We start from the raw sequence: 12755 nt of genomic DNA, 5'->3' as shown, positions 1-12755 counted from the left end.
TCATCAGCCACTCTTGTCAGTAGATTTCAATTAAATCTCTTATGTGCAAGGGCCTAAGAAGATTGGTAAAGAAGTAGAAAACTCAAAATGATAAAAGACAGTAAATATGAAACCAGCCTACTAAAATTCTAATAATTTTCATTTTAAGGCTGTACTCACACACTCTAGTTTTGATTTGGAGTTGATCAAAATCTTGTAGAAAGAATATTAAACTATACTGGTCGTATAAACAATATATTAAAATACGTCAGTACAACCTGTTCATACAGACGAACAGGTTGCTCCTTACAGAATAGGTTTATTTTTTACATTTTAAATGTGATCTTGGGGTTTGAGGTAGACCTCAAAATATCTTGAAAACTATTAAGAACTCTCCAGAAAGAAAGATTTCATGATTTAAAATGCATCTGTGGGAACTCCCTGGCAGTCCAGTGGTTAGGACTCAGCGCTTTCACTGCCGAGGGCTCAGGTTCAATCCCTAGTCGGGGAACTAAGATCTCGCAAGCCCCACGGTGCAGCCAAAAACATAAATAAATAAAAACATTAAAAAAATGTATTTGTCATGTGTATGTGTGTGTAAAATTATATACAGTTTAAAATCAATACTCTTCACCCCATAAATACTAAGACTCAAGAATAATCCAACTTTCATTTTACTTATAACCACAGATGCCAGATAAGCATTCTGACTCCAGTGTCTTACAGAGGACAGAGCTGGAAATAAGCTATAGTGGAAGTATTTACACCACGGAAACAAATATGGGCTTTTCCCCCCAGGGGACTGGTTGTTAAGCATTTACCAGCACACCTCTCTAACGGGATCAGAGCGGGGAAATGAACGGCCAGGCAGCCTAGCGCTCGCCTCCCTTAGGGCATTGCAGGGACTGAATGAGCTAATACTACAGGTATAAGTTGGTTAGAACATGCCTGGCTCATGCTAGTGCTAGATGCGTGGTTACTGTTGCTGCTTGTCATTGGAATTTATTCCAGAGATAGTTTTACAGAAGAGGATGCTCAAAACATTCTTTATAATTACAGGCATACCTTGGAGATACTGCCTTGCAGGGTCAGTTCCAGACCAATGCAATAAAGTCAGTGTCGGGCTTCCCTGGTGGCGCAGTGGTTAAGAATCGCCTGCCAATGCAGGGGACACGTGTTCAAGCCCTGGTCCGGGGAGATCCCACATGCCGCGGAGCAACTAAGCCCACGCACCACAACTACTGAGCCCGCGCTGTAGAGCCTGGGAGCCACAACTACTGAAGCCCACACGCCTAGAGCCTATGCTCCGCAACAAGAGAAGCCACTGCAGTGAGAAGCCTGCGCACCGCAACGAAGAGTAGCCCCCGCTCGCCTCAACTAGAGAAAGCCTGCGTGCAGCAACGAAGACCCAACGCAGCCATAAATAAATAAATAAATAAATAAACTAAAAAAAAAAAAGTCAGTGTCACACACAATAAACCGAGTCACACAAATTGTGTGGTTTCCCAGTGCATATGGAAGTTATGTTTACACTACGGTCTATTAAGTGTGCAACAGCATTATGTCTAAAAAAATATACACACCTTAATTAACAAATACTTGATTGCTAAAAAATGCTAACCATCACCTGAGGCTTCGGTGAGCCACCATCTTTTTTGCTAGTGGAGGGTTTCAAATATTGCGAAAATTACCAAAACGTGACACAGAGACACAAACTGAGCAACTGCTACTGGAAAAATGGAGCCAAAAGACTCCCTTGAGGAGGAGTTGCCACAAACCTTCAATCTGTAAAAAACGCAGTATGTTCAAAGTGCAATAAGACAAGGTCTGCCTGTACAGACGCCAGATCACAGGAATTTAACAACATCAAAGCCCAGTAGGTAATTTGATAAATTACAGTATATATATACAAAATACTACTACAGAGCCGTTAAACATCATTGTCTTGAAAAATTTATAAAGATGTGAGAAAATGCTCATAAGAATTATGTGGAAAAAACAGTTTACCAAACAGTTCATGCAATACATTTTCTTTTTTTTTTTTAAGCACTTATAAAGACTGGAAGAAAAAAATCCAAAAATTGCTAAAAAGTAGTTAGTCCTGCTGATAGGATTACAGTTATACACTATATAATATTTTCCTACAGTCAATGTATATTCCTTGTACAAAAAAATTCCTATTAAAAAGCAAGATGGGGCTTCCCTGTGGCGCAGTGGTTAAGAATCTACCTGCCAATGCAGGTGACACGGGTTCAAGCCCTGGTCCGGGAAGATCCCACATGCCGCAGAGCAACTAAGCCCATGCGCCACAACTACTGAGCCTGCACTCTAGAGCCCGTGAGCCACAACTACTGAAGCCCGTGCAACTAGAGCCCGTGCTCCACAACAAGAGAAGCCAACACAATGAGAAGCCTGCGCACAGCAACAAAGAGTAGCGCCAGCTTGCCGCAACTAGAGAAACCCCGCGTGCAGCAACAAAGACCCAATGCAACCAAAAATAAATAAGTAAATGTATTAAAAATAAATTAATTAATTAAATAAAAAGCAAGATGGCTGAGAAGTTTCTTTGCAGACACTTACTCGACAAAAAACACTTGTCCATTCTCATCAGTTTCTTGTTCCCATCCATAGGGCAAATCTGAAACACAGGAAGGACAACAGGTCTATGTGGGGGTCGGGGGGGGGGGGGGTGAACTGAAGCCCCTGCCCTTCCAGCCCCAGACCTATCCCACCAGATCAGCAGGTCATGTGCTCCAACTATGGCAGGTACAGAAGGCCCATTACCCCAGCCAGACTCTACATTCTGCCTCTTGCTTGGAAGTAAGACTATTTCATTCTTTTTTTTTTTTTAATTTTGTTGAAGTATAGTTGATTTACAGTGTTAATTTCGGCTGTACAGCAGTGACTCAGTTTTACATATATTCCTTTTCATATTCTTTTCCATTATGGTTTATCACAGGATATTGAATATAGTTTCTTGTGCTATACAGTAGGACCATGTTGTTTACCAATTCTATATATAATAGTTTGTATCAGCTAAACCCAATCTCCCAATCCATCCCTCCCCCACCCCCACCGTCGCAACCACAAGCCTGTTCTCTATGTCTGTGAATCTGTTCCTGTTTCATAGATATGTCCATTTATGGCATATTTTAGATTCCACATATAAGTGATACCATACGATACTTGTCTTTCTCTTTCTGAGTTACTTCACTTAGTATGATAATCTCTAGGTCCATCCATGTTGCTGCAAATGGTATTATTTCATTCTTTTTATGGCTGAGTAACATTCCTTTGTATTGGGTTGGCCAAAAAATTAGTTTGGTTTTTTCCATAAGATGACTCTGTTAGTGCTTAGTTGTCTAACTTCATTCGAAACAATTTTGTTAGATTGTATTGTGACAGCTGTCACAGGAGCATGCCTTTTAAAAAAAACTTATCAAAATTGGTGAATTTTTGTGTAGCCATTTTAATATTGAAGATGGAGAAAAAAAGCAACATATTCAGCATATTATCCTTTATTATTTCAAGAAAGGTAAAAACGCAACTGAAACGCAAAAAAAGATTTGTGCGGTGTATGGAGAAGGTGCTGTGACGATGGAACGTGTCAAAAGTGGTTTGTGAAGTTTCATGCTGGAGATTTCTCACTGGACGATGCTCCATGGTCGGGTAGACCAGTTGAAGTTGATAGTGATCAAATCGAGACACTGAGAACAATCAACATTATACCACGTGGGAGATAGCCGACATACTCAAAATATCCAAATCAAGCGCTGAAAATCATTTGCACCAGCTTGGTTATGTTAATCGCTTTGATGTTTGGGTTCCTCATAAGTTAAGCGAAAAAAAACCTTCTTGACCGTATTTCTGTATGCGATTCTCTACTTAAACGTAAGAAAAATACTCTGTTTTTAAAACAAATTGTGATGGGCAATGAAAAGTGGATACTGTACAATGATGTGTAACGGAAGAAATCGTGGGGCAAGCAAAATGAACCACCACCAACCACAGCAAAGACCAGTCTTCATCCAAAGAAGGTGATGTTGTGTATATGGTGGGACTGGAAAGGAGTCCTCTATCATGAGCTCCTTCTGGAAAACCAACGATTAATTCCAACACGTACTGCTCCCAGTTAGACCAACTGAAAGCAGCACTCGACAAAAGCGTTTGGAATTAGTCAGCAGAAAACGCATAATCTTCCATCAGGATAACGCAAGACTGCATGTTTCTTTGATGACCAGGCAAAAAATGTTACAGCTTGGCTGGGAAGTTCTGATTCATCTGCCGTATTCACCAGACATTGCACCTTCGGATTTCCATTTGTTTCGGTCTTTACAAAATTCTCTTAATGGAAAATATTTCCATTCCCTGGAAGACTGTAGAAGGCACCTGCAACAGTTCTTTGCTCAAAAAGATAAAAAGTTCTGGGAAGATGGAATTATGAAGTTGCCTGAAAAATGGCAGAAGGTAGTGGAACAAGACAGTGAATACGTTGTTCAATAAAGTTCTTGGGAAAATGAAAAATGTCTTATTTTTACTTAAAAACCGAAGGAACTTTATGGCCAACCCAATACCACATCATCTTTATCCATTCATCTGTTGATTGATAGTTAAGTTACTTCCATGTCTTGGCTACTGTGAATAGTGCTGCTGTGAAGATAGGAGTGCGTGTATCTTTTTGAATTATGGTTTTTTCTGGATATATGCCCAGGAGCAGGATTGCTGGATCATATGACAACTCTATTTTTAAGACTATTTCATTCTTGGGAATTCCCTGGCAGTCCAGTGGTTAGGAGTTCACACGTTCACTGCTGGGCCGGGGTTGAATCCCTAGTCGGGGAACTAAGATCCTGAAAGCCATGCGGCCAAAAAAATAAAATAAAATAAAATACTATTTCATTCTTGATCATTCTTCAACACTCCATTCAGCTTCTGCTTTTCCCAAAACCCTTACTGGTTGCTCCAATTAACATGAATTCTCCCTTGAATGAATTCCCAGAACGTATCTACACTATAGCAGGCACCCAATACCATTCATATGCTGACTTGTGAAGATTCATATTATAGAGCGGTTTCTTTTTTTTTCCCAAGGGCACATGCTGTCTTTTCAAATAGACCCTCAACCTCTTGAGAGCAGGGACCTTCTTACACTTCTATTCCATGCATGACACACTTACTCAGAAGCACCTACAAGTCAACGCAAGCTTTACGGAATTCTATCAACCACTGATATATTTAATTCCAGGATAGGAACCAAGACCAATTTTACAAACAGTGCAACTACGGAAAAATCTAATGAACTGTGAATTCAAGGCCCTATTATTTTAATACTTTCTTATTTAAGAAATCATCCTCAGCACTCCACCCCAAGAGCTCATCACTTCCTTCTACCGAATCCTACAAAATCCCCAGAGGGAGAGTCCAGCTCCTGTGACAGTTTTCCCATCTGATTAATGCTTTAAATACAAGGGTCTCTGCTTTATGACAACAACATACAAACCTCCTGCTATTCGCTTTCTTTTTCCAGTTTTCGGATGTTCCCACTGAGTCTTCTCTTCTGTGTGACTGTTAAAAAAAAAAAATCCACAGAATACGTAGTAAGTAAAAGTTACACTTCTAAAAATTAATCAATGGCATTATATTTTTTTTCTCCTCCACGTGATACTCTCTCAAGAGTACTCAAGTCAGACAGTCAGAAAGAAATATTCAGATTATAAATGTTACTGTTTGCATCAGGTCAAACTCTCTAGGTTGGAAGCAGCAGCAGACTGGGAAAATCTCCCTAAAACCTGTAGCTGGTGGTGAAGCCAGAGGAAGAGGACTTGACCCCAACTGGGGGTAAACTCTAGGAATCTCGCTGAATCACTCAAAATACCTAGAGAGGTGTTTTGTTTTCTACTTGTTTTAGTTTTCGTTTTAGTTTTATTCCAGGATAGACTGAAAAATTTCAGTCAAATTTATAACGCTGATATGCAGATATCATTTAGATATAACCTTAATCTTCTTAAATGTTTATTCTTTCCACAGATTTAATTTCAAAGTGTTTTTTAAGCACTGATTCCTAATTTCATCCAAGAGGGTAAGGCAGCTCCGTACGTCAGTCACTCAGCTTTGGAGCCTCAATTTCCTCATCTGCAAAACGTAAATAATCCTAGTATTCATCTGAGGAGAATGCTACGAGGATACTGTATACAAAGGGTTGAACACAGTACTTGGCATAAAAAGCCCTCAAAAGTTCTATTATTTTGAACAAATCAAATATACAAACTAGTCTGATTTCTGTGCCAAACCAGCATTTCATCTCGGAAGAGCACACACAGTTATCAATGAAACCATGAGCCAATAACAGACTAGAGACACCTGTCAACAGGTGATCCAGTATGGAGAAAAACATAAAATTACCTAATCAAGGAAACAGCTGCATGTTTCAAGAGGCATTCAAAGTTCACATGCTCAGGCCAAAGTAGAAAATAATACTTAATCACTGACAACCAGATGATAGAATATTCCTTCCCTATTCATGATTTTAAAGAGAATAAATACAGAGAGCTGGTGAACGCTCCTGTAAGACATTGCACGTCAAAAGCAGGGTCTTTCCAGGAACTGCTGGCTTCCGGGGTTTTTGCAAACTATCGGTGGCCAGTACAAGGACACAGTGGACACTGGACTCAAAAGGCCAAAGACCTGAGCTCCCGCGCTTCCTGCACCCGGTGAGCCACTCTCCCTAGGAGCACATCCACCTCACAGAGCTGCTGGAAAGGCAAGAGACACCATACCTGGCACAGCGACTGGTGAGCAATTAGATCACTGGACAGAGGGTATCAGCAACGACCGGATCCCACTTGTGTATCCCCCACCATCAAACCCTGACTGCAGAAAGGAAGCCCAAACAGGAGTAAGAACCAGGTTACATTTGGTAGTTCGGATCCCCTGGAGAAGGTTTTCAACCTCCCTGTGCCTCAGTTTCCCCATCAGTACCAAGGGGATGATAATGGCCCTACTTCTTGGGGTCACAGAGGACTCAGTGAGTAACATGTGAAGAACTAAGAACCATGCCTTTGACAGAAAAGGATTATTTTAAATAAACTTACATAAAAATTAATTAAAGGGTGTTCCTTTTTCACTGTAATCTAAAATGACTTTTTAATGAACAGAAAATTACAACACATGTCCCCAAATTATCTTATTCTCCTTTAAACAGAAGCCCTCTTTTTTCTTTTCTTTCAGTAAGCTTTTTGTCACTTAAGAAGATACTTAACAGTGATCTTAATTTAAAACAAAGGGATCAAAATTAAATTCACACCACATTACATGGCTATCACTTTCAAGTATGCTCCTCTAAGTTTTTTTTTTCTTTTCTTCGTTAAGCATAGTTTCTTGAAGTTAACTGGGAGACCCAGAGCCACTTGTGGACAGGGACCCGCCTCCCATCGGGGCAGGCCAGCCGTCCCTCTGCTGCCAAGAGGCCCGGGCTTCAGAATAAAAGGGGGGCAGGAGTGGAGGACCCAGGACGGCCCAGGCGACGGCAGCCACAGCCCCCAGCACGGAGACCTTGTCCTTCGGTCCCCACCCCCTGGTTAAGGCAGAGGAGCTTCTCCGGACCATGCTAGGGAAGGGAGAAAGGCTCATCAGCTCTCTCTGGTAACAGGTCTGTCCTCAGCAGCAAGAATGTCCCTTCCATGGGAGCCCAGCCTGGGGGGCCTTGAGCCACGTGACACGTGTGTCTTTGAGGTCTGAGTGCACCCTGGGGAGTGTGAGGGAGCCTGGGGGGCTGACAGAACCCACACAAGAGAAGAGGGGTGAGACTATGAGGGGGTTTCCCACGAGACCCCAGAGGCCTGGTTGGGAGCTACAGCCTCTGCGCTTGGGCACAACCCTGCCGCAGTGGGATGAAGATCACGGGAAAAAGGAAGGACTGCAAGGGCCATCTTCTGGTACCCTATCAGCCAAGTTTCCCAGACCCCAGTGGACAAGTGACCTTCTAGAATTAGGGGTGAAAAGAAGGATCGGGATGCTTGCAGGTCAGGAGAGATCACGGGGGACGGCTGGGGACCCAGGGCCAGGATGGGTCAGGGCATCCTTCAACCCCACGCCAAAGAACAGAAGGCCGGTAGGACAGGAGAGATCACGGGGGACTGCTGGGGACCCAGGGTCAGGATGGGTCAGGGCACCCTTCAACCCCAAGCCAAAGAAGAGAAGGCCGGTAGGACAGGAGAGATCAAGGGGGACTGCTGGGGACCCAGGGTCAGGATGGGTCGGGGCATCCTTCAACCCCACGCCAAAGAACAGAAGGCCGGTAGGAGAGGAGAGAGTCTGGAGAGAGGTACTCCCACCCCCCAGCTGCGAGCCCGCCAAGCCTTGTCACCACAGTCAGTGTAAACAACAGGGCCAGATACCGGTGGGGGGCGGGGGGGGGGGGGCGGGAGGCGGAGAGGGGCGTACTTTTCAGAGACGGCAGAGGCGCCACGGAGTCCCCTGGCCGTGGGCTCCCCGGAAGCTGTCAGCAGAGCTGGCTGGGGTGTGTAGGTCTTACCGAGTGAAAGAAGAGTCCCAAGCCCAGATGGTGGATGCCACCCAGGAAGGCAGCAGATGGGAAAGGCCACCCGACACAAGGTGAGGCGCAGGAGGCAGGGTGAGCGAAGGCGAAGGAGCCTCCAGACGGAACGCGAGGCTCCAGGCAAACCTGAAAGGAAGCCAGGGAGCTCTGGGGGCAGCGGCCAGGACGGGGACAGGCCCCACCCAGAGGGGGAGCAGAGGAGGCCCCCGAAGCCAGGAGGCAGGCCGTGTGCATCTTCGCGTTCCCAGGGCCTAGAACGCCACCTGCCCAGGGAGGCCCGCGGGAAACCTTCCCTAGATGAGCTAACTGACTCGTTCCCTGGATTTACTTTACGGCGCCAGGATGCTAAGCATGGGGGATACAGAGGGGAACGAGAAAAGGTTCCGGCCCTCACGAAGTTGACAACCTGAGGAGGGACAGAGAGCAACACAGGGCCGAGTAGAGCGTAGAAAACTACAGACAAGGGAGAGCAAAGTGGTGGAAGGCAGGCGCAGGGCCGATGCAAGGGAACGCTCTCGTGGGCAGTGACATTTAAGCTCAGCTCTGAGGGATGAAAGAGCGCTTCAGGCAAAGGCTGAGGCAACAGCAAATGCCCATTCAGGAGTTGCCCGGAGCCCGCCAACTGCCCCCTGGCTCCCTGCTGCTAGAAATGCCCCTTCAATTCTCCAGAGCGGAAATCATCCTTCTAAAGACACAAACCCGAGGTCACTCCCTGGCTCCAAGCCTTCAGTGGACACATGGGTCCTGCGGACAGAGCCCAGATCCTCGGAGGCACAGAAAAGCCTCCATAAATCAACTGTGTCCTCCCTTCCCACCTCAATCTTCATGTTCCTGCAGCACCGCACGGGCCGGGCCTCTGTTTCTTCTACCTGGGCTGCCCTCCTGCCCCTGGACCTGCCCACTTCTACCTGTGCTCTAAGGCACAGCTCAGGTGCCCACTGCCCCAGGCACCTCACCACCTACCCACACAGCTCATGCTGGGCAGGCTGCCACTCACTACACACACTACGTGGGGACCACGTCACCACACGTTGCTCTGCCCTATAAGACTGGGCACTCATGAAAGTGACAAGCGGTCTTATTTTTTTACTTTTTCTTTTTTTGCCGCGACGTGTGACATGTGGGATCTTAGTTCCCCGACTCGGGATGGATCCTGGGCCCCCTGCAGTGAGGATGCGGAGTCTTAACCACTGGACGGCCAGGGAAATCCCAACGAGCGGTCTTATTCATCTCAGTAAAACCAGTGCCCAGCAAAGAGCCTGGCACAGGATACATTCCCAATGTGTCTTGAATGAACTCACCAAGGTCGTTTCCTCCTGTTTTTCTTTCTAGCAAGCCACGGAAGGCAGCAGAGGCTCACAACCTTGGGCAGATTAGAATCACATGGGAAGATTTCACAATCTACCACCAGGGGCGGGAGGCGGGGCAAGAAAATTAAATGAGAATCCCTGGAGGTGGGAGCCAGGAAAAGACAGTTTGCTTCCCAGGTGTTGAAAATCACTGATTTACATCCATGTTTCTCAAAGCCGTAACCTGCCTCAGCTGGAAAGCTTAAAAAATAAAGAATCCCTATGTTGGGCTCCTGCTGCACGAGCGTCTCTGTGGAGACCCCAAATCTATAATTATGATGGTCCCCAGGTGATTCTAATATCAGGCCTAGAAGGTGCTGTCACAGCTGCAGAAATCAGGAAAGGCTAAGAATTATCCAGCACTGAGTATGTTTAGGCCTGTGCTAAGCCTTTACGTACAGGGCCTCAACTAAAACTCTCCAACCAACGTATTTAGCAGATAAAAAACCTGTGACTGAGAGTTATTCCAATGGCCCAAGGTCACACAGTAAGTGGTGGGAGAGGGGGTCTCCTGGTGTTTCCAAAACTTTCCCGAAAACTACAGTAAAGCTATATTAGCCATTTTATACGTATACATATATATATACACACACATAGTTATACTAGGACACTTGTTAAAAATACACACTCCTAGGTCGTCAACCCAGACACCCCAGAAAGGAGCGGGGCATAGGCATTTTTTTCTGATTTTGGGGGGGAAAGGGAATGAGGCCAGTCTGCCATCCATGCACCGTGCAGCGCTGCCTACTGGGCAGCAGAGGGCGCGCCTGAGCGCCGCCAGGTGACCCCCGCTGGACCCAGGGCCAGAGAGGGGGATGGCCCGTCCTCAGAACCCCGGCAGCCTTCCCTCTGAAGCTTTTCAACCATGACTGCCACTTCGCCCTCCCGGGCCAAGCCTGAGCGCGAGCTCGCGGCCCTCCCCGCGCAGGTGGCATTCGAAGGCAGCGCGGAGTCCCGGGCAGGTGAGCGGTCAGAGTTCCAGCCGCGTCCCAGACCCGGCGGCCCCCCCGCGGCCCCCTTACTTGGCATAGTAAACCCAGCCGTCCTTGGTGGTTCTCTGCTCCCAGCCCGGGGGCAGCTCGTCCTCGCTGTCCGTGTCGTCCAGGCCCGCGTAGCGCAGGGCTGCCATGGCTGCAGAGGAGGCGCCCGGTCACCCGCTCGCTCGCCCGCTGCCGGGTCTCCGCGCCCAGAACTCACTCCCGCTTCAACCAAGCGCCGCGCGCCGCGAGTCCCGAACGCTCGCGCCTGCGCACTGTGCCGCCCGGAGCCCCTCCTCCAACTCGGCAGGTGAATCCAGTCTCCGCAATTGCGCAGCTGCCGGAGTAAAAGGAGGCGGGGCCTGAGAAGACTTACGGGGAAAGCACCCACGAGCTCGCACGGCCGCTCGGCTGGAAGTAAAAGCCGGTTGAGAGCTTTGTGGCTCTGGAGATGGAGTCGAGCTTCGACACCTCCCGGCTGCAGGCAAGGGGGCGTGGGCATCCAGTCACGGTCCAGGACTCCGCCCGTTGCTGGGCGACCCGTAATCACTTCCGCGTTGTTCTAGCCAATCCCGCAGGAGCTCCAGCAATTGGGCATCCTGGGAAATGTAGTCCAGACCCTGCCGGGATAGAGCGTGGCGCGGAAAGGAAGGAGGCAGATGCTGGTTTTCTGGGCTATAGCCTCTCCTTTTTTTAGGGCATTAGGAAGAATGAATGTTCCTGCTCAGAAACCTTCCAGAGCTTTCCATGACCCAGGCTGATTCACAAACTTTGTTGTGCATGTAAACTCAACGCTGTAAACCGTGGGAAACATTAAAAACACAAATTCCTGCACCTTCTGATGCCCAGTCCTGGAGAAGTTTCTTCTAGCCACAGCATGGTTCTGTTGATACTAAATGGCCAACGTTTATAGAATTTTCCAGAACATTCCCTGCTCGGAACTTGCTGCCTAGCTCAGCGTTACAGGGATATCTACTGACCGTGATTCCTCTGGTCTAGGTTTCAGAAGAATGCAAGCCTCCGTAGAGGAATTATGTGTTTCAAAGGGAGGAAGATGGAGAGAAGGGATGTAGCTTTTTATTTTCTTCAAGTCTTGAGACTGATATTGCTTTGGGATTCCTGCTCTGCATGCTCTTTAGGGGAGAGACTTGCTTTCCTTTGAAGTTGCCCAACCAAAAGCTAACTTAACGAAACCATATTTCAGTTTTAACAGACCCACTCTCGCAACTCAGATCTATCACACCCCTGTTTCCAAATCCATGTACATTTAAGTGAGCTACTATTAATCTGCTGCCCTTCTTCTTATCCCAATTTAACCCCTTGCCCCTGTCACCCAAGCCAAATTATTCCTTTGATATGAATAGGAAATTAGGGTACAAAATCCCCTAATGGTGGAGAGGGGGATGAATAGAGTCAAACTGCTTAGCCTCAGTTTCTCCAGTGATTATCTTTAGCCTGTGCTCTGCTTCTCAAGGACCTACTGCTTAGATTTATCTTGGAGCCTTAGATTTATCGCCAGAGCCTCAACTGGCGCCTGTTGCCTATGACTTGGCCTCATTCCACAGGTGGTGATACAGTATGGTGTCTTCCCCAAGCTGGGTAGTGCGCCCCTTGGCAGGATTCTCAACTTCTTGTTCAACCCTCCGCTCTTCCTACCACTTTAAAAGTTCCTCTAGGCTTCTCCTGCCATGGACACAGGGCTCCTCAACTTCAACACTACTGACATTTGGGGCCACGTAATTCTTTGCTGTGGGGGACTGTCCTGTGCTCTGCAGGATGTTTAGCAGCCTCTCCGTCCTCTACACACTAGATCCGGTAGCGTCCCCTGTCCCGCAGCTGCAACAACCAAAAATGTCTCCAGGTGTTGCCAATTATGCCCCCAGTTAAGAACCA

At 46.9% G+C, this 12755-nt stretch overlaps 1 protein-coding gene across 2 annotated transcripts in view; it reads right to left on the bottom strand.

The window, feature by feature from the left end:
* WWOX (WW domain containing oxidoreductase) overlaps positions 1–11338 on the bottom strand; it is a 969100-nt gene extending 957762 nt beyond the window's left edge. Inside the window, exons 1-3 of one of the 2 annotated variants that reach the window (XM_082439107.1) lie at positions 10908–11338; positions 5480–5544; positions 2560–2617 (exon numbers count right to left, since the gene is read on the bottom strand). In XM_082439107.1, coding sequence (XP_082295233.1) covers positions 2560–2617; positions 5480–5544; positions 10908–11014 — 230 coding nt within the window. In that variant the 5' untranslated portion in view covers positions 11015–11338. The remainder of the gene's footprint in view (positions 1–2559; positions 2618–5479; positions 5545–10907) is intronic. The other variant, XM_082439106.1, reaches the window with a different exon arrangement.
* Between the last annotated feature and the right edge of the window lie 1417 nt (positions 11339–12755).

The sequence above is a fragment of the Balaenoptera physalus genome, assembly GCF_965194825.1.
Source record: "Balaenoptera physalus genome assembly, chromosome: 19".
Taxonomy (NCBI): Eukaryota; Metazoa; Chordata; class Mammalia; order Artiodactyla; family Balaenopteridae; genus Balaenoptera; species Balaenoptera physalus.
The sequence above is the reverse complement of the archived record's forward strand: the minus strand, read 5'-3'. Positions and strand labels throughout refer to the sequence as shown.